General features: G+C 43.4%; 1 protein-coding gene across 3 annotated transcripts in view; it reads left to right on the top strand.

Moving 5' to 3' along the window:
- LOC139566187 (neural cell adhesion molecule 2-like) overlaps nucleotides 1–21,015 on the top strand; it is a 395,977-nt gene that overhangs the window by 262,031 nt on the left and 112,931 nt on the right. For all 3 annotated transcript variants that reach the window (XM_071387198.1, XM_071387197.1, XM_071387199.1), the window contains exon 2: nucleotides 13,441–13,515. In XM_071387198.1, coding sequence (XP_071243299.1) covers nucleotides 13,441–13,515 — 75 coding nt within the window. The remainder of the gene's footprint in view (nucleotides 1–13,440; nucleotides 13,516–21,015) is intronic.

Genomic DNA, 21,015 nt, shown 5'->3' with positions numbered 1-21,015 from the left:
GTCAAACATAAACAAACATGGCTGCCATCATAAAGAATGTAGCCGCTATTTGCTTAGCTGACACATACAGGGGAGAACAAGTATTTGATACACTGCCGATTTTGCAGGTTTTCCTACTTACAAAGCATGTAGAGGTCTGTAATTTTTATCATAGGTACACTTCAACTATGAGAGACGGAATCTAAAACAAAAATCCAGGAAATCACATTGTATGATTTTTAAGTAATTAATTTGCATTTTATTGCATGACATAAGTATTTGATACATCAGAAAAGCAGAACTTAATATTTGGTACAGAAACCTTTGTTTGCAATTACAGAGATCATACGTTTCCTGTAGTTCTTGACTAGGTTTGCACACACTGCAGCAGGGATTTTGGCCCACTCCTCCCTACAGATCTTCTCCAGATCCTTCAGGTTTCGGGGCTGTCGCTGGGCAATACGGACTTTCAGCTCCCTCCAAAGATTTTCTATTGGGTTCAGGTCTGGAGACTGGCTAGGCCACTCCAGGACCTTGAGATGCTTCTTACGGAGCCACTCCTTAGTTGCCATGGCTGTGTGCTTTGTGTCGTTGTCATGCTGGAAGACCCAGCCACGACCCATCTTCAATGCTCTTACTGAGGGAAGGAGGTTGTTGGCCAAGATCTCGCGATACATGGCCCCATCCATCCTCCCCTCAATACGGTGCAGTCGTCCTGTCCCCTTTGCAGAAAAGCATCCCCAAAGAATGATGTTTCCACCTCCATGCTTCACGGTTGGGATGGTGTTCTTGGGGTTGTACTCATACTTCTTCTTCCTCCAAACACGGCGAGTGGACTTAGACCAAAAAGCTCTATTTTTGTCTCATCAGACCACATGACCTTCTCCCATTCCTCCTCTGGATCATCCAGATGGTCATTGGCAAACTTCAGACAGGCCTGGACATGCACTGGCTTAAGCAGGGGGACCTTGCGTGCGCTGCAGGATTTTAATCCATGACGGCGTAGTGTGTTACTAATGGTTTTCTTTGAGACTGTGGTCCCAGCTCTCTTCAGGTCATTGACCAGGTCCTGCCGTGTAGTTCTGGGCTGATCCCTCACCTTCCTCATGATCATTGATGCCCCACGAGGTGAAATCTTGCATGGAGCCCCAGACCGAGGGTGATTGACCGTCATCTTGAACTTCTTCCATTTTCTAATAATTGCGCCAACAGTTGTTTCCTTCTCACCAAGCTGCTTGTCTATTGTCCTGTAGCCCATCCCAGCCTTGTGCAGGTCTACAATTTTATCCCTGATGTCCTTACACAGCTCTCTGGTCTTGGCCATTGTGGAGAGGTTGGAATCTGTTTGATTGAGTGTGTGGACAGGTGTCTTTTATACAGGTAACGAGTTCAAACAGGTGCAGTTAATACAGGTAATGAGTGGAGAACAGGAGGGCTTCTTAAAGAAAAACTAACAGGTCTGTGAGAGCCGGAATTCTTACTGGTTGGTAGGTGATCAAATACTTATGTCATGCAATAAAATGCAAATTAATTATTTAAAAATCATACAATGTGATTTTCTGGATTTTTGTTTTAGATTCCGTCTCTCACAGTTGAAGTGTACCTATGATAAAAATTACAGACCTCTACATGCTTTGTAAGTAGGAAAACCTGCAAAATCGGCAGTGTATCAAATACTTGTTCTCCCCACTGTATCTCCTTTCTAAACAATATTACATGTCTCCCTTGTGCTCACCAGAGATGTGGTACATTGTAAACTAGTCTAGCTGTTACTTCGCTAACTTTTTTTCTTGTCAGTGCAACCTGTTATTTAAACTGGTTTATGGAATTATTTTGGCTGTGGATGTGTTCCGTGTGATGCTTGGATGATGAAGACCTTTATTTTCCATCAATACAAAACATTGTTTAGGTGCTTTTCAGACAACAATGATATTTATACAAGTTGGTCATACGTTCTGTTGCTACTGTTCCAATTACATATTTGTGATGGTAACCTGCAGGGACCACTCAACAATGATCATAAATACAGTTGAAGTCGGAAGTTTACATACACTTAGGTTGGAGTCATTAAAACTTGTTTTTCAACCACTGCCCAAATTTCTTGTTAACAAACTATAGTTTTGGCAAGTCGGTTAGGACATCTACTTTGTGCATGAAACAAGTAATTTTTCCAACAATTGTTTACAGACATATTATTTCACTTATATATATAAACTGTATCACAATTTCAGTGGGTCAGAAGTTTACATACACTAAGTTGACTTTAAACAGCTTGGAAAATTCCAGAAAATTATGTCATGGCTTTAGAAGCTTCTGATAGGCTAATTGACATAATTTGAGTCAATTGGAGGTGTATCTTTGGATGTATTTCAAGGCCTTCAAACTCATTGCCTCTTTGCTTGACATCATGGGAAAATCAAAAGAATCAGCCAATAATTGTAGACCTCCACAAATCTGGTTCATCCTTTGGAGGAATTTCCAAATGCCTGAAGGTACCACGTTCATCTGTACAAACAATAGTACGCAAGTGTAAACAACATGGGACCACACAGCCGTCATACCGCTCAGGAAGGAGAAGCGTTCTGTCTCCTAGAGATTAACGTACTTTGGTGCGAAAGTGCAAATCAATTATAGAACAACAGCAAAAGGACCTTGTGAAGATGCTGGAGGAAACAGGTACAAAATGATCTATATCCACAGTAAAACGAGTCCTATATTGACTTAACCTGAATGGCAGCTTGGCAAGGAAGAAGACACTGCTCCAAAACCGCCATAAAAAAGCCAGACTACGGTTTGCAACTGCACATGGGGACAAAGGTGGTACTTTTTGGAGAAATGTCCTCTGGTCTGATGAAACAAAAATAGAACTGTTTGGCCATAATGACCATTGTTCTGTTTGGAGGAAAAGGGGGAGGCTTGCAAGCCGAAGAACACCATCCCAACCGTGAAGCACGGGGGTGGCAGCATCATGTTGTGGGGGTGCTTTGCTGCAGGAGGGACTGGTGTACTTCATAAAATAGATGGCATCATGAGGGAGGACAATTATGTGGATATATTGAAGCAACATCTCAAGACATCAGTCAGGAAGTTAAAGCTTGGTCGCAAATGGGTATTCCAAATGGACAATGACCACAAGCATACTTCCAAAGTTGTGGCAAAATGCCTTAAAGACAACAAAGTCAAGGTATTGGAGTGGCCATCACAAAGCCCTGACCTAAATCCCACAGAAAATGTGTGGGCGGAACTGAAAAAGCGTGTGCGAGCAAGGAGGCCTACAAACCTGACTCAGTTACACCAGCTCTGTCAGGAGGAATGGGCCAAGATTCACCCAACTTCTTGTGGGAAGCTTCTGGAAGGCTACCGAAACGTTTGACCCAAGTCATACAATTTAAAGGCAATGCTACCAAATACTAATTGAGTGTATGTAAACTTCTGACCCACTGGGAATGTGATGAAAGAAATAAAAGCTGAAATAAATCATTCTGTCTGCTATTATTTTGACATTTCACATTCTTCAAATAAAGTGGTGATCCTAACTGACCTAAGACAGGGATTTTTTACTAGGATTAAATGTCAGGAATTGAAAAACGGAGTTTAAATCTATTTGGCTAAGGTGTATGTAAACATCCGACTTGAACTGTATGTGATCATATGCGTCAAAGGGTTAATGAAGCCGGTGACTGATGCGGTAAACAATCCTGTAGCTTTGCATCCTCTTCATTGGACCACTTTCGTATTGAAAGCATCACTGGTACTTCCTGTTTTAAGTTTTTGCTTGTAAACAGGTATTGGCTGGTAGTTAATGATGCAGTGGCGATGAAGGGAGGGGTGGAGTCTGTGTGTGTGGGTGCGCATCGGGCCAGAGTCTGTGTGCGCGTGTTTGTCTGTGTGTGTGTCTGTGTATCTGCGTACGTGCATATGTGTCCTCTGCTCGTTAATCAGCCAGACGGCGCGACTGTAAGGTATGGCAGACGGTAGACTTGTTACCTCTGAGAGCAGGGGCACCGGGCACAGCTGGAGCTCCGTGTCACAGGGAAGAGGAGTAAGTGGGACAGAGCTGAGATGAGAGGACATAACTGGCAACTGTACTATAGTGCTACCCTGGGGATGGGACATTGTGTGTGTTTGCGGGGGGTTATGTGTGTGTGTGTGTGCATGCGTGCGTGTGTGCGTGCGTGCTTGCTTGCGAACAGGGAAAATGGACAGTTGGAGGATATAGACTGAACAAAAACATAAACCCAACATGTACAAGTGTTGGTCACATGTTTCATGAGCTGAAATAATAACTTTCCATACGAACATAAAGCTTATTTATTTAGTGAGCATTTCTCCTTTTCCAATATAATCCATCCACCTGACAGGTGTGACATATCAAGAAGCTTATTAAACAGCATTATCATTACACAGGTGCAGTTTAAAAGGCCACTTTAAAATGTGCAGTTTTGTCACACAACACAATGCCACAGACGTGCAATTGGCATGTTGACTGCAGGAATGTCCACCAGAGCTGTTGCCAGAGAATTTAATGTTAATTTCTCTACCATAAGCTACCTCCAACATCGTTTTAGAGATTTTGGCAGTACATCCAACCGGCTTCACAACCACAGACCCCGTGTAACCACGCCAGCACAGGACCTCCACATCCGGCTTCTTCATCTGCGGGATCGCCTGAGCGGGGGTGGAGGGGGTGCTGAGGAGTATTTCTGTCTATAATGAAGCCCTTTTGTGGGGAAAAACATATTCTGATTGGTTGTGCCACTGCCCAGTCATGTGAAATCCATAGATTAGGGCCTAATGAATTTATTTCAATTGACTGATTTCCTTATATGAACTGTAACTTAGTAAAATCTTTGAAATTGTTGCATGTTGTGTTTATTTTGTTGTTCAGTATAGATAAATCACAACCCTTGTGATATAGATGTGTATTACCAGGCATGCAGCAAAGTGGTGACATTACAGTAGTGTTCACCTACTGCCATCTATAGGCAGCTCTCTGTCACAGCAAATTTCTTAGAGTGTGTGTGTGTGTGTGTGTGTGTGTACATGCACATGCGTGTGTGCGTGTGTGTGTGTGTGTGTGTGCACATCTACAGAACATAAACACAAACTGTTGAAAAAATAAGATATTGAAAGAAGTGATAATCAAAGGATAGCCAGACGGAGAGAGAGAGAGAAGATTAAAGGTGCTTTCTCCTCCACTGCCTTTGGTGTCACCCCTAACTAGATTCACGCTATTCTTCTCTGGCTGACGCTGTGTCCCAAATGACACCCTATTCCCTATTTAGTGCACTACTTTTGACCAGGGCTCATAGGACCAGCTTACATGCAAATGGTCAAAAGAAGCGCACTATACAGAGGATAGGGTTCCATTTGGGATGCAGACTTGGCTCGGGAAGGGGTAAGCGGCAAGCAAGGCACTTAAGTACAACTTGCAATGATGTGCAGCCGAACATCTACATTCGAATTGTGTGTGTGATTTCAAGCTTTTATCGGGTAAAAGGAAGTGTTTGTCGCAACTCTACTCATTACCTAGTCCTTCATCCTATGTGAACCTCAGCATGATGCCCTATTGTGTTGTAGTAGCAGTCTCCGAGCAAAACGGGAAAGGCGTAGGATTAGGCCTCTTGTGATGCATAATTTGAAGTATTCGAGCTTCATAGAATGGTACAGTGGTTCGAGTTACGAAGTTACGAGCTGATGCCACGGCCGTTAGTGGTAGATGGTGGCATTCTGTCGTTGTACCACACTATCACAAGGGGGAGTTAAAACGCTGATCTATCGGTAGTCTAAACTGTGGCACAAATTGACTATCTTTTCGTAAATTAATAGAGGTGTTTTCAGTCTGAGAGTCTCCTCTGGCGCTAGAGTCCTACTTCAGGCAACACCAACAAAACTGTCGGTGGTCCTGGAGTTAAGAGATAACTTGGGTAAATACAATGGGGTAATTTCACTTGACATGTGGACTGACGATTTTTGAAAAATAGGCACGGTGTGCTTTTGGTTTCTCTCCCTCTATAAACAGAAATCATTCTAAATAACAAACTGGCTTTATTTGGAAATTAGTAAGAATGTCTCACCCCATTGTCAAGAATGGCCTTTATTCAGATTACAATCATTCACTTTCGGTTATTTAAAATGAAATCATCTCCAAAATATCATTATTTTTTAAACAAGTCATAGAAAGATGGTTGCAATTTCAGTTCAAAGGATCGGACCCTTTAAAAAAAAAAATCACCTAAAATGACATACCCAAATCTAACTGCCTGTAGCTCAGGACCTGAAGCAAGGATATGCATATACTTGATACCATTTGAAAGGAAACACTTTGAAGTTTGTGGAAATGTGAAATTAATGTAGGAGAATACAACACATTAGATCTGGTAAAAGATAATACAAAGAAAAAAACATGCATTTTCAATTTTTTTTTCATCATCTTTGAAATGCAAGAGAAAGGCCATTATATTGCTTAGAAGTCTAGATGGCACTGTTCACTGTAAAGCTACTGTAAATTGGACAGTGCAGTTAGATTAACAATAATTGAAGCTTTCTGCCCATATATGACATGTCAATGTCCTGGGAAATGTTCTTGTTACTTACAGCGTCATGCTATTCACATTAGCGCACGTTAGCTCAACCGTCCCGCGGTGGGGACACCGATCCCATAAAGTAAAAACATAAATAAAAGTAAGGAACTTGTCTGCATTAAAGACCAAAATTGGTTAAATAAAATTGTGATAAATACAAATATATACCAGTTTCATTTAAGGACCAAAAAACTGACAGCTGTGCCATATAGATTGCAAAATAATTGGGAAGAGATATTTGATGTACCAATTCCATGGCACATGCTTTATGAATTGACACGCAATTTTCTGTTTATTACAATCTACTGTATTCTGGTTTAACATTCTGAATTAATGATTATATTGAAGATAGAAGCCGCCTCTTAATGAGTTCCGAGAGCCGATCTGTTATCCAACGATTATTATTATTAATATTAACCCTGCATTATAATTATATAAAATCCCCACAGACCAGATTTTCCCTCACGAAAAATGCTGTGTGTGTTCAATTATTTGTGACATTGTGGTTACAATGAAGAATGTAAACAAGCATTATGTGCAATGTTTTTTAGATGCTGTGTTTTTATTTACGTTAATGATGGACAGCGGGAGGCATTTTGAAAACATGTTTACAAACACTTGTCATAAGTGTACTGTAGCAGATGTAGCCCATCTTGCAAACAATGTTTCCATGATGGGCAATTAGCAGGATAATAGACTCTCCATAAGTCAATTTATTTATAAAATGGTAATTTAATAGCCTGGCTACTGTAGGTGTGAAAATTCCCCCCAACTTGCAATGTATTATTTCAACTACATTTTAGTTGCACTCACCCCCAGCCCCACGACCACGGGTAAAACCTGAGATGATCAATGTTTTGGATCAATGTATTTGTTGCATTGTTGTATCGTCAATTTCTCAAGCCAACATGTCTTGATGGCCTTCACCAGTTCATCTTTGCTTGTAGGCTTGGCAGAGTTGTGGATTCATGTTTTCAGTTGATGCCAAACAAGTTCGATCAGGTTTAAATCATGAGACCTACATGTAAAAAAAATAAATATAGGCCTACCGTAGGTGACATGAGTCTCACTAGTGTTGAGTAATGTGCTGTTAAAAGTGTTGTAGGTCTTTTATTTATTTTTATTTAAACTTTATTTTACTACATAAATGTCTACTTGCTCTGATGGCATCTTGACCCAGTTTATGCCCTCATTTGCAATGCAAACCCAGGCGGCAGTGTGTGTTGGGTAATGTTCTGCAATTGGAGAAGAAAAAAATAAATGTAGCCTAACAGTCAACATTAGGTGCAATACTAGAAATATACATGTAAATAGGCCTACACATATCAACATATTGCTATCATCCTACCTTGAAAGAAATTATATGGTCCCAGAAACACCTCTCTGACATAGGGTCTAAATCAAATCAAATCAAATCAAATTTTATTAGTCACATACACATGGTTAGTAGATGTTAATGCGAGTGTAGCGAAATGCTTGTGCTTCTAGTTCCGACAATGCAGTAATAACCAACAAGTAATCTAACCTAACAATTCCACAACTACTACCTTACACACACACACAAGTGTAAAGGGATAAAGAATATGTACATAAAGATATATGAATGAGTGGTGGTACAGAACGGCATGGCAGATGCAGTAGATGGTATAGAGTACGGTATATACATATGAGATGAGTACTGTAGGGTATGTAAACATAAAGTGGCATAGTTTAAAGTGGCTAGTGGTACATGTATTACATAAAGATGGCAAGATGCAGTAGATGATATAGAGTACGGTATATACATATGAGATGGGTAATGTAGGGTATGTAAACATTATATTAAGTGGCATTGTTTAAAGTGGCTAGTGGTACATTTTTACATAATTTCCATCAATTCCCATTTTTAAAGTGGCTGGAGTTGAGTCAGTATGTTGGCAGCGGCCGCTAAATGTTAGTGGTGGCTGTTTAACAGTCTGATGGCCTTGAGATAGAAGCTGTTTTTCAGTCTCTCGGTCCCTGCTTTGATGCACCTGTACTGACCTCGCCTTCTGGATGATAGCGGGGTGAACAGGCAGTGGCTTGGGTGGTTGTTGTCCTTGATGATCTTTATGGCCTTCCTGTGACATCGGGTGGTGTAGGTGTCCTGGAGGGCAGGTAGTTTGCCCCTGGTGATGCGTTCTGCAGACCTCACTACCCTCTGGAGAGCCTTACGGTTGTGGGCGGAGCAGTTGCCGTACCAGGCGGTGATACAGCCCGACAGGATGCTCTCGATTGTGCATCTGTAGAAGTTTGTGAGTGCTTTTGGTGACAAGCCGAATTTCTTCAGCCTCCTGAGGTTGAAGAGGCGCTGCTGCGCCTTCTTCACAACGCTGTCTGTGTGGGTGGACCAATTCAGTTTGTCCGTGATGTGTACACCGAGGAACTTAAAACTTTCCACCTTCTCCACTACTGACCCGTCGATGTGGATAGGGGGGTGCTCCCTCTGCTGTTTCCTGAAGTCCACAATCATCTCCTTTGTTTTGTTGACGTTGAGTGTGAGGTTATTTTCCTGACACCACACTCCGAGGGCCCTCACCTCCTCCCTGTAGGCCGTCTCGTCGTTGTTGGTAATCAAGCCTACCACTGTAGTGTCATCCGCAAACTTGATGATTGAGTTGGAGGCGTGCATGGCCACGCAGTCGTGGGTGAACAGGGAGTACAGGAGAGGGCTCAGAACGCACCCTTGTGGGGCCCCAGTGTTGAGGATCAGCGGGGTGGAGATGTTGTTACCTACCCTCACCACCTGGGGGCGGCCCGTCAGGAAGTCCAGGACCCAGTTGCACAGGGCGGGGTCGAGACCCAGGGTCTCGAGCTTGATGACGAGTTTGGAGGGTACTATGGTGTTAAATGCTGAGCTGTAATCGATGAACAGCATTCTCACATGGGTATTCCTCTTGTCCAGATGGGTTAGGGCAGTGTGCAGTGTGGTTGCGATTGCGTCGTCTGTGGACCTATTGGGTCGGTAAGCAAATTGGAGTGGGTCTAGGGTGTCCGGTAGGGTGGAGGTGATATGGTCCTTGACTAGTCTCTCAAAGCACTTCATGATGACGGAAGTGAGTGCTACGGGGCGGTAGTCGTTTAGCTCAGTTACCTTAGCTTTCTTGGGAACAGGAACAATGGTGGCCCTCTTGAAGCATGTGGGAACAGCAGACTGGGATAAGGATTGATTGAATATGTCCGTAAACACACCAGCCAGCTGGTCTGCGCATGCTCTGAGGACGCGGCTGGGAATGCCGTCTGGGCCTGCAGCCTTGCGAGGGTTAACACGTTTAAATGTTTTACTCACCTCGGCTGCAGTGAAGGAGAGCCCGCAGGTTTTGGTAGGGGGCCGTGTCAGTGGCACTGTATTGTCCTCAAAGCGGGCAAAAAAGTTGTTTAGCCTGTCTGGGAGCAAGACATCCTGGTCCGCGACGGGGCTGGTTTTCTTTTTGTAATCCGTGATTGACTGTAGACCCTGCCACATACCTCTTGTGTCTGAGCTGTTGAATTGCGACTCGATTTTGTCTCTGTACTGGGACTTAGCCTGTTTGATTGCCTTGCGGAGAGAATAGCTACACTGTTTGTATTCGGTCATGCTTCCGGTCACCTTGCCCTGGTTAAAAGCAGTGGTTCGCGCTTTCAGTTTCACGCGGATGCTGCCGTCAATCCACGGTTTCTGGTTTGGGAATGTTTTAATCGTTGCTGTGGGTACGACATCGTCAATGCACTTCCTAATGAACTCGCTCACCGAATCAGCATATTCGTCAATATTGTTGTTGGACGCGATGCGGAACATATTCCAATCCGCGTGATCGAAGCAGTCTTGAAGCGTGGATTCAGATTGGTCGGACCAGCGTTGAACAGACCTGAGCGCGGGAGCTTGTTGTTTGAGTTTCTGTTTGTAGGCTGGAATCAACAAAATGGAGTCGTGGTCAGCTTTTCCGAAAGGGGGGCGGGGGAGGGCCTTATATGCGTCGCGGAAATTAGTATAACAATGATCTAGGGTTTTTCCAGCCCTGGTAGCACAATCGATATGCTGATAGAATTTAGGGAGTTTTGTTTTTAGATTAGCCTTGTTAAAATCCCCAGCTACGATGAATGCAGCCTCAGGGTGTGTGGTTTCCAGTTTACAAAGAGTCAGATAAAGTTCGTTCAGGGCCATCGATGTGTCTGCTTGGGGGGGAATATATACGGCTGTGATTATGATTGAAGAGAATTCCCTTGGTAGATAATGCGGTCGACATTTGATTGTGAGGAGTTCTAGATCAGGTGAACAGAATGACTTGAGTTCCTGTGTGTTGTTATGATGATCACACCACTTCTCGTTAATCATAAGGCATACCCCCCCGCCCCTCTTCTTACCGGAAAGATGTTTGTTTCTGTCGGCGCGATGCATGAAGAAACCAGCTGGCTGCACCGACTCCGTTAGCGTCCCTTGAGTTAGCCATGTTTCCGTGAAGCAGAGCACGTTGCAATCCCTGATGTCTCTCTGGAATGCTACCCGTGCTCGGATTTCATCAACCTTATTGTCAAGAGACTGGACATTGGCGAGTAGTATGCTAGGGAGTGGAGCGCGATGTGCCCGTCTCCGAAGCCTGACCACGAGACCGCCTCGTTTGCCCCTTTTCCGGCGTCGCACAGGGTCGCCGGCTGGGATCAGATCCATTGTATTGGGTGGAAGGCAAAACACTGGATCCGTTTCGGGAAAGTCATATTCCTGGTAGGAACGATGATGAGTTGACGTTAATCGTATATTCAGTAGTTCCTCCCGACTGTATGTAATGAAACCTAAGATTACCTGGGGTACCGATGTAAGAAATAACACATAAAAAAACAAAAAACTGCATATTTTCCAAGGAACGCGAAGCGAGGCGGCCATCTCTTTTCGGCGCCGGAAGTATCCGGCATATCTAGCATATCTAGCATATCTCTTGATGATTTCTTCCTCAAAGAAATCTCGAGCCATGATACCTGAAAAAGGAGGCGACAGTGAATTATTGTGGAACACATAGCAGTCCGTGAGGTGAAGGCTACAATATTTTATGTACCCTTTGCTTTGTAAATAGCTAAACTTACCATCAAAAATCAAATATGGGCCTGTTCCCAAATACTACAAACAGCATGCAACCGCAAAAAGTCAGGTAAAGCATATACTGTACAGTATTTCTTCATCAACATATGTATGCTTTCGTAAATAAAATCATGATAAAAATACTCTTTCAAAATGCAGATGTTTATTTCAACTATCAGCAGGTCAATAGACTCTTGCCGAGTTTAGGGACTTTAAATATATTAATGGATCCATAATGAATTACTATGGGGGGGGGAAATATATATGTATACAGTGCCAAAGACCAAAGATAACCCTGAAGGTGCTTCCAAACTCCAATCTCCGCTGTGGAGCATCTGTCCATAGGACCACTTTAAGCCGTACACTCCACAGAGCAGGGCTTTACAGGAAGAGTGTCCAGAAAAAAATAAGTAAACATGTTTGGTGTTTGCCACAAGGCATGTGGGAGACTCTATGTCTGGTGCAAACCCAACACTTCTCATCACCCAGAGAACACCACGTGGGGATGTGTTTCATCGCAGGGACTGGGAAACTGTTCAGAATTGAAGGAAGGATGGATGGTGCTAAATACAGGGAAATTCTTGAGGGAAACCTGTTTAAGTCTTCCAGAGATTTGAGACTGGGACGGAGGTTCAGCTTCCAGCAGGACAATGACCCTAACCATACTGCTTATGCAACACTTGAGTGGTTTAAGGGGAAACATTTAAATGTCTTGGAATGGCCTAGTCAAAGCCCAGACCTCAATCCAATTGAGAATCTGTGGTATGACTTAAGAACCCATCCAACTTGAAGGAGCTGGAGCAGTTTTGCCTTGAAGAATGGGGGAAAATCACAGTGGCTAGATGTGCCAAGCTTATAGAGACATACCCCAAAACACTTGCAGCTGTAATTGCTGCAAATGTTGGCTTTGGGGGGGGGGGGGTGAATAGTTATGCAGTTGTTTGTTTCACAATAAAAAAGATTTTGCATCTTCAAAATGGTAGGCATGTTGTGTAAATCAAATGATACAAACCCTCCCCAAAAATATATTTTAATTCCAGGGTGTAAGGCAACAAAATAGGAAACATGCCAAGGGGGGTGAATACTTTCGCATGCCACTGTATATATATAAAATGTCTTACAGAGCCTGTCCATAAGTACCCTTAAGTTTCTTCAACTGTCTTCTGACTGTGATTAGAGCGATGTTGATGTTGTGCTGTGATGCCAGCAGATTCCAGATGGCCTTTGCCGATCGCTCATCCTCTTCAACCATCAGTGTGTCGATGGCTTGAATAGTCTCGCTGGAAATGGAATACCATGGTAGATGATGTGTGTTTGGTTGATGGGGATGATTAAAAATAGTCAAATGCATTTGTGGTTTCAATCGCTTTATTGTTGAATTATTTAAGGCTCCTTTCTCTTCTCTGTGCTGGAGTTCTTTTAAGAATAAAGTGGGCTAATGAAGGCAACACATTGTTGCTTACTGGAACACCCAAAGTCATCCAATTGTTATAATACGATTTGAAGCAATAGCCTACCTGCGTGTGGTCAACTATTTCAGCACCGTTTTGCACTGCTTTGAGGACTGGTCTCAACAAATCAATGTTAGGATTATTTTGCTCTTCACTCGCAGTCACTTAGTAGCCTACTCCCGACCGGTCACGTTGTAACAGCGGCAACTTTTGAAAGCCAGTCACCGCTTCCCTCCCACCCCCCATGTTAACAAAACGTTTCTCTTTTCTCTTTCTTATTATCCTATTTTCTCCTCGTGAGTTTTCTTGTGTGTATATACTCATCTTTTTTCTCTCTCTCTCTCTCTCCTCACAGCTGTTCTGCAGGTGTCCATATCCTTGAACAAGGTGGAGCTAAGTGTGGGAGAGTCCAAGTTCTTCAAATGCACAGGTAAGATGGCTGTAGTGAACAGAACATGCTTGTTTGGGTGTTATATCGAATGTAAATGTGGATATGTCATCCTGGATGCAGGGTGAGATGGGCGATAGGTTGGATGGAGGTGGATGGAACTGTTGTTTGGGTGACATGGTTGCCTCCCATCCCACACAACCATCCCTCCCAACCAATGGTTTCAACCCTCTCCCCAATCCCCCAGCCTTCACCCAACCCCTTGCCCATCCCACCCTGTTGCAGATCCTGCCCTATCCGCCCCTGTTTGGGGGGGGTCTATGTGCCACGGGCCCCAAGCCAAGTGCCTGCAGCTCTGTAGAGGGGTAGTGTGGGCTGGCAGTGCTTTGGTTCACAGTTACACCCCTGTTGTGTCCCTGTCTTCTCCTGCCAGCACAGAGCACCATGGAGCTAACAGCAGAGGGACAGGGAGGAAAGGGGCAGGGAGAATGAATGGCTGAGGGTGTTGTGGGGGGAGTGAGGGGTGGGGTGGAGATGGTGAGGAGAGCTTATGGACAGAGAGGACAGGGACAGAGGGTGGTGGATGGAGGGAGATATGGGTGAGGAGAGTAGAGGAGAAAGATGGAGTGAGAAGGGTGGGGAGATGGGCAGGGGGGAAAGGGTGGGGAGAGGTAGGGCGAGAGAAACATGGTAAGGAGAGAAGAGCATAGGAACAGGAAGGTGTGGGGCAGGGAAAAGGATGGGGTGAGAAAGGTGTTGGGAAGAAAGGCAAGGGGAGAAGGATGGGGTGAAAGTGGGGGATAAATGGGTAGGAACAGAGAAGAGGGATGGGAGAGAGAGAGAGGGGTGGGTTGGAGGGTGAGGAGAAAACAGAGGCACACACACACACACACATACACACAGTCTACAATAACTAACCATGTGGGGACACATTTTCAGTCCCATTCAAAATCCTATTTTCCCTAACCCCAACCTTAACCCTAAAACACACACACACACACACACACACACACACACACACACACACACACACACACACACACACACACACACACACACACACACACACACACACACACACACACACACACACACACACACATAGTCTTCTATAACTAACCTTGCGGGGTCCCACAATTCAGTCCCATTCAATATCCTATTTTCCCTAAACCTATCCCTAAACCTAATTATAACCCTGACACTAATTATAAATCTTAACCTTAGCCCTAAAGCCCCTAGCATTTGACCTTGTGGGGACTAACATAATGTCCCCAGTTAGTCAAAACATTTCTGTTTACTATTCTTGTCAGGACCTCTGTTCCCCACAAGTATAGTTAAACACATCCAGCAAACTGCACTGTTTATTTGCTTGCCATTTTTCACTATTAAAAATAGTATTTTAGAAATTCTGTCAGTGTTTAATCAGATGTCATTGCTAAGTGGTGCCTCTCAGTGCTCCACTCTGGCTCAAGTTCCACTTAACCACATGCTGGTTGGCTGACATGTCAAAATATGTTTTACTTCAGGTGAATACCTCTCCCAGAGACATACACATAGAACAACCTCGTGTAGTGTTTTACCAGTGTCCCAGCCTTCAGACAATCCTTGCACCTCATGTTAGCTCAACAGATCCTTCTGCAGACAATATAGAGGATGCTGGATAATGGAAGCTTTATAGCATATCCCTCCTCCACTGGCCTCAATGACTGAGGATCAATTCATTGCCAGGAGGTGCAGTGACCTTTCTGTTCTCCTTTCACAGCCAAGGCAGTTCATACATACACACACCTGCATGCATACAGTGTACAAGCACACAAGCATACATAAACAAGCACGCACTCACACATACAGAGTAAGAGCAAGAAGGAGTTAGTTAGGCAGAGCGAGAGTGAGAAAGAGAACCACTGAAGGAGCAGTAATTGTCTCATGTTTGTTGACTCTTTGGATGACTCCCAGTGTCCTGAAGTATTCTCTGAGAGTGTGTGCATGTACCTGTGTGCGTGTGTGTGTCAGTAGAGGGGAGGATGGCTCATAATAATGGCTGGAACGGAGCGAACGTAGAAACCAATTGTTTGACGTATTTGATACCAATCCACTAATTCCGCTCCAGCCATTACCACGAGCCCGTCCTCCCCAATTAAGATGCCACCAACCTTGTGTGGTGTGTGCGAAGTGGTCCCTGAACGTGTGCCCCGCTGTCACCGACACTGAGGCATTCTGGGAAAAACCTCAGAAGACTCCACTGTGTCACCGACCGGGAAAGGGCAGGAACAGTTCTCTAATGGTCTAATCGTATCAAAGACATATATTGTATATGTGAGGATAGAAAGATGATAGAGATATACAGTAAGTATGTATGGGATATGCTCTATGGTTACTGATTTATAGATATTTCATTAAACAAAAATATGGGTGTATATAAGCACACATGTACACACACAGGGACACACACATCTACACAAAAACACAAATAATCAAAGTAATCTATTTATATCTAATGAAATATTGCAATTAACCAACTGGGTTAATTTGGAATGCATATATACATTCATGCTTTCGCAAAGGATGTAATACTGTAATATAATAGAGTATTACTGGGATCCTAAGCTGCCCTCTATTTCACCCTTCAACTCATTTATCCATGCCTTATAAGAGAGAGAGAGAGAGCGAGAGAGAGAACATATCACTGATTGTAAATGGATTTCCTAGAGTTCCCCCTGTCTCTCTCTCCACTAAACATGTTTATTACTGAGCCTCAACACCACCTCAGGTCTGCCACCTCTCTCTCTCACACACACACACACACACACACACACACACACACACACACACACACACACACACACACACACACACACACACACACACACACACACACACACACACACACACACACACACACACACACACACACACACACACTACTATACATACTCTTTCTCGTCACACACACACACTTTTTCTCGTTTCTGCTACACCACAGGAGGTTGGTGGCACCTTAATTGGGGAGGACGGGCTCATGGTTTCCGTGTGTTTGATGCCATTCCATTTGCGCAGTTCCGGACATTACTATGAGCCGTCCTCCACTTACAGTGCCTTTCAAAAGTATTCATCCCCCCTTGGCGTTTTTCCTATTTTGTTGGATAACAACCTGCAATTTAAATATATTTTTTATTTGGATTTCATGTAATGGACATACACAAAATAGTCAAAATTGGTGAAGTGAAATGAAAAAAAGAACTTCTTTCAAAAAATAAATAAATAAATAAAAAAACAGAAAAGTGGTGTGTGCATATGTATTCACCCCCTTTGCTATGAAGCCCCTAAATAAGATCTGGTGCAACCAATTACCTTCAGAAGTCACATAATTAGTAAATTAAGTCCCCCTGTGTGCAATCTAAGTGTCACATGATCTGTCACATGATCTCAGTATATATAAACCTGTTCTGAAAGGCCCCAGAGTCTGCAACACCACAAAGCAAGGGGCACCACCAAGCAAGCAGCACCATGAAGACCAAGGAGCTCTCCAAACAGGTCAGGAACAAAGTAGTGGAGAAGTAAAGATCAGGGTTGGGTTATAAAAAAAATATTTGAAACTTTGAACATCCCACAGAGCACCATTAAATCCATTATTAAAACATGTAAAGAATATGCACCACAACAAACTTGCCAAGAGAGGGCCGCCCACAAAAAATCACGGACCAAACAAGGAGAGCATTAATCAGAGAGGCAACAAAGAGACCAAAGATAACCCTGAAGGTGCTGCAAAGCTCCGCAGCAGAGATTGGAATATCTGTCCATAGGACCAATTTAAGCCTACACTCCACAGAGCTGGGCTTTACAGAAGTCTTTTTATTTATTTTTTTAAGTCATTTTTTTTTTTAGCAGACGCTCTTATCCAGAGCGACTTACAAATTGGAAAGTTCATACATATTCAGTGGCCAGAAAAAAGCCATTGCTTAAAGAAAATCTGCAAACACGTTTGGTGTTCGACAAAAGACATGTGGGAGACTCCCCAAATATATGGAAGAAGGTACTCTGGTCAGATGAGACTAAAATGTAACTTTTTGTCCGTCAAGGAAAACGCTATGTCTGGCGCAAACGCAACACCTCTCATCAGCCAGCCCGAGAACACCACGATGTTATTCATCGGCAGGGACTGGGATACTGGTCAGAATTGAAGGAACGATGGATGGCGCTAAATACAGGGAAATTATTAAGGGAAACCTGTTTGTCCTCCAGAGATTTCAGACTGGGACAGAGGTTCACCTTCCAGTAGGACAATGACCCTAAGCATACTGCTAAAGCAACACTTGAGTGGTTTAAAGAGAAACATTTAAATCTCTTGGAATAACCTAGTCAAAGGCCCAACCTCAATCCAATTGAGAATCTGTGGTATGACTTAAAGATTGCTGTACACCAGCAGAACCCATCCAACTTGAAGAAGCTGGAGCAGTTTTGCCTTGAAGAATGGGCAAAAATCCCAGTGGCTAGATGTGCCAAGCTTATAGAGACATACCTCAAGAGACTTGCAGCTGTAATTGCTGCAAAAGGTGGCTCTACAAAGTATTGACTCTGGGGGGGTGACTAGTTATACACGCTCAAGTTTTCTGTATATACAGTGGGGAGAACAAGTATTTGATACACTGCCGATTTTGCAGGTTTTCCTACTTACAAAGCATGTAGAGGTCTGTAATATTTATCATAGGTACACTTCAACTGTGAGAGACGGAATCTAAAACAAAAATCCAGAAAATCACATTGTATGATTTTTAAGTAATTAATTAGCATTTTATTGCATGACATAAGTATTTGATACATCAGAAAAGCAGAACTTAATATTTGGTACAGAAACCTTTGTTTGCAATTACAGAGATCATACGTTTCCTGGAGTTCTTGACCAGGTTTGCACACACTGCAGCAGGGATTTTGGCCCACTCCTCCATACAGACCTTCTCCAGATCCTTCAGGTTTCGGGGCTGTCGCTGGGCAATACGGACTTTCAGCGCCCTCCAAAGATTTTCTATTGGGTTCAGGTCTGGAGACTGGCTAGGCCACTCCAGGACCTTGAGATGCTTCTTACGGAGCCACTCCTTAGTTTCCCTGGCTGTGTGTTTCGGGTCGTTGTCATGCTGGAAGACCCAGCCACGACCCATCTTCAATGCTCTTACTGAGGGAAGGAGGTTGTTGGCCAAGATCTCGCGATACATGGCCCCATCCATCCTCCCCTCAATACGGTGCAGTCGTCCTGTCCCCTTTGTAGAAAAGCATCCCCAAAGAATGATGTTTCCACCTCCATGCTTCACGGTTGGGATGGTGTTCTTGGGGTTGTACTCATCCTTCTTCTTCCTCCAAACACGTCGAGTGGAGTTTAGACCAAAAAGCTCAATTTTTGTCTCATCAGACCACATGACCTTCTCCCATTCTTCCTCTGGATCATCCAGATGGTCATTGGCAAACTTCAGACGGGCCTGGACATGCCCTGGCTTGAGCAGGGGGACCTTGCGTGCGCTGCAGTATTTTAATCCATGACGGCATAGTGTGTTACTAATGGTTTTCTTTGAGACTGTGGTCCCAGCTCTCTTCAGGTCATTGACCAGGTCCTGCCGTGTAGTTCTGGGCTGATCCCTCACCTTCCTCATGATCATTGATGCCCCACGAGGTGAGATCTTGCATGGAGCCCCAGACCGAGGATGATTGACCGTCATCTTGAACTTCTTCCATTTTCTAATAATTGCGCCAACAGTTGTTGCCTTCTCACCAAGCTGCTTGCCTATTGTCCTGTAGCCCATCCCAGCCTTGTGCAGGTCTACAATTTTACCCCTGATGTCCTTACACAGCTCTCTGGTCTTGGCCATTGTGGCGAGGTTGGAGTCTGTTTGATTGAGTGTGTGAACAGGTGTCTTTTATACAGGTAACGAGTTCAAACAGGTGCAGTTAATACAGGTAATGAGTGGAGAACAGGAGGGCTTCTTAAAGAAAAACTAACAGGTCTGTGAGAGCCGGAATTCTTACTGGTTGGAAGGTGATCAAATACTTATGTCTTGCAATAAAATGCAAATTAATTACTTAAAAATCATACAATGTGATTTTCTGGATTTTTGTTTTAGATTCTGTCTCTCACAGTTGAAGTGTACCTATGATAAAAATTACAAACCTCTACATGCTTTGTAAGTAGGAAAACCTGCAAAATCGGCAGTGTATCAAATACTTGTTCTCCCCACTGTATATATATTTTATTTTTCACAATAAAAAATATTTTTCATCTTCAAAGTGGTAGGCATGTTGTGTAAATCAAATGATACAAACCCCCCAAAAATCTATTTGAATTCCAGGTTGTAAGGCAACAAAATAGGAAAAATTCCAGGGGGGTGAATACTTTCACAAGCCACTGTAGCACCCTCCACTGTGCAATACATACTACTACTACACACACACATCTCCCGACTCGCCTGGCCTCTCCCAGTAAAGCTGAATCAATTAGTCAAGACGAGTGTGTGTGTGTGTGTGTGTGTGTGTGTGTGTGTGTGTGTGTGTGTGTGTGTGTGTGTGTGTGTGTGTGTGTGTGTGTGTGTGTGTGTGTGTGACGAGTAGGTGTCTAATTTTAGTACCCACCCATCAAGGGGCACATCCACACAATAATACACATCTCAAGGGACTGCAATAGCCACTTCATTTCAGCCTGACTATATTGGTTCCTCTCCCCTGCAGAGAAGCATTTAACTGTAATCGTAAACAGTACCATGGCAGTGGCACGCCTTTTGAGATATGTGCCTTTTCTGTTTATCCTTGTCTGCATACAGTACGTATTTGATCATTTTAAATCTATTTTAAAATGCATTAAAGAAATTTTGGAATTAGATTAATGCTAGAATAAACCTGCAATATGTAACTTTTTGGGAGGTTTTAGGCTCAAAAGCTCTAATAAGTTGCTAGTGGTCATCCAGTGTGATACAACAGTAACAGTATTGTGCAATACTTTATTCTAACGTTAATCTAGCTTGCCTGAGAGCCGGTGTATTCATTAGCTGCGCATAATCAGCTTATGAACACACCGGCTCTCAGTATGATAGCTAGCTAGTTGAGCTCATGTTCACACTTTGCTAGCGGAGCTAGTTAGCTGACAGACATGGCTGATTCGAGGGGCAAACGACCTGACCCAGCAGCAGCTACAGATATAGGATCTTAATTTGATCTCCCTGTTGCAGGAGAAATGCAAAACTTGTTGTGTATTTCAGGTTTAAAAAGGCTTTTGAAGTTTGTAATTTCCGGCTTCATTTCCCTTATGAAAAATGTCCATTAAATATAATCCACATAATAATTCACATTTCATGTTGCTGCAGGATTATTATCCTGCTGTAGCAAACTGGCTCAAATTAAGATATGTACTCTAAGCCAAAGAAACAGAACTTTAGAAAGCAGACCGGTGAAACGGGTAAGCGATAGAGCCTGGGCCGAGATGAGAGTAAACCTCAGATTCGCATTCGCACAGTGGAGAAAACTAAGAGTTGAAGGGATTCAAAACCTACTAGAATTGGCATT

The sequence above is a fragment of the Salvelinus alpinus genome, chromosome 38 (genome assembly GCF_045679555.1).
Source record: "Salvelinus alpinus chromosome 38, SLU_Salpinus.1, whole genome shotgun sequence".
Lineage (NCBI taxonomy): Eukaryota > Metazoa > Chordata > Actinopteri > Salmoniformes > Salmonidae > Salvelinus > Salvelinus alpinus.
Note: the sequence above shows the minus strand (reverse complement) of the source record. Positions and strands in the feature narration are given on the sequence as shown.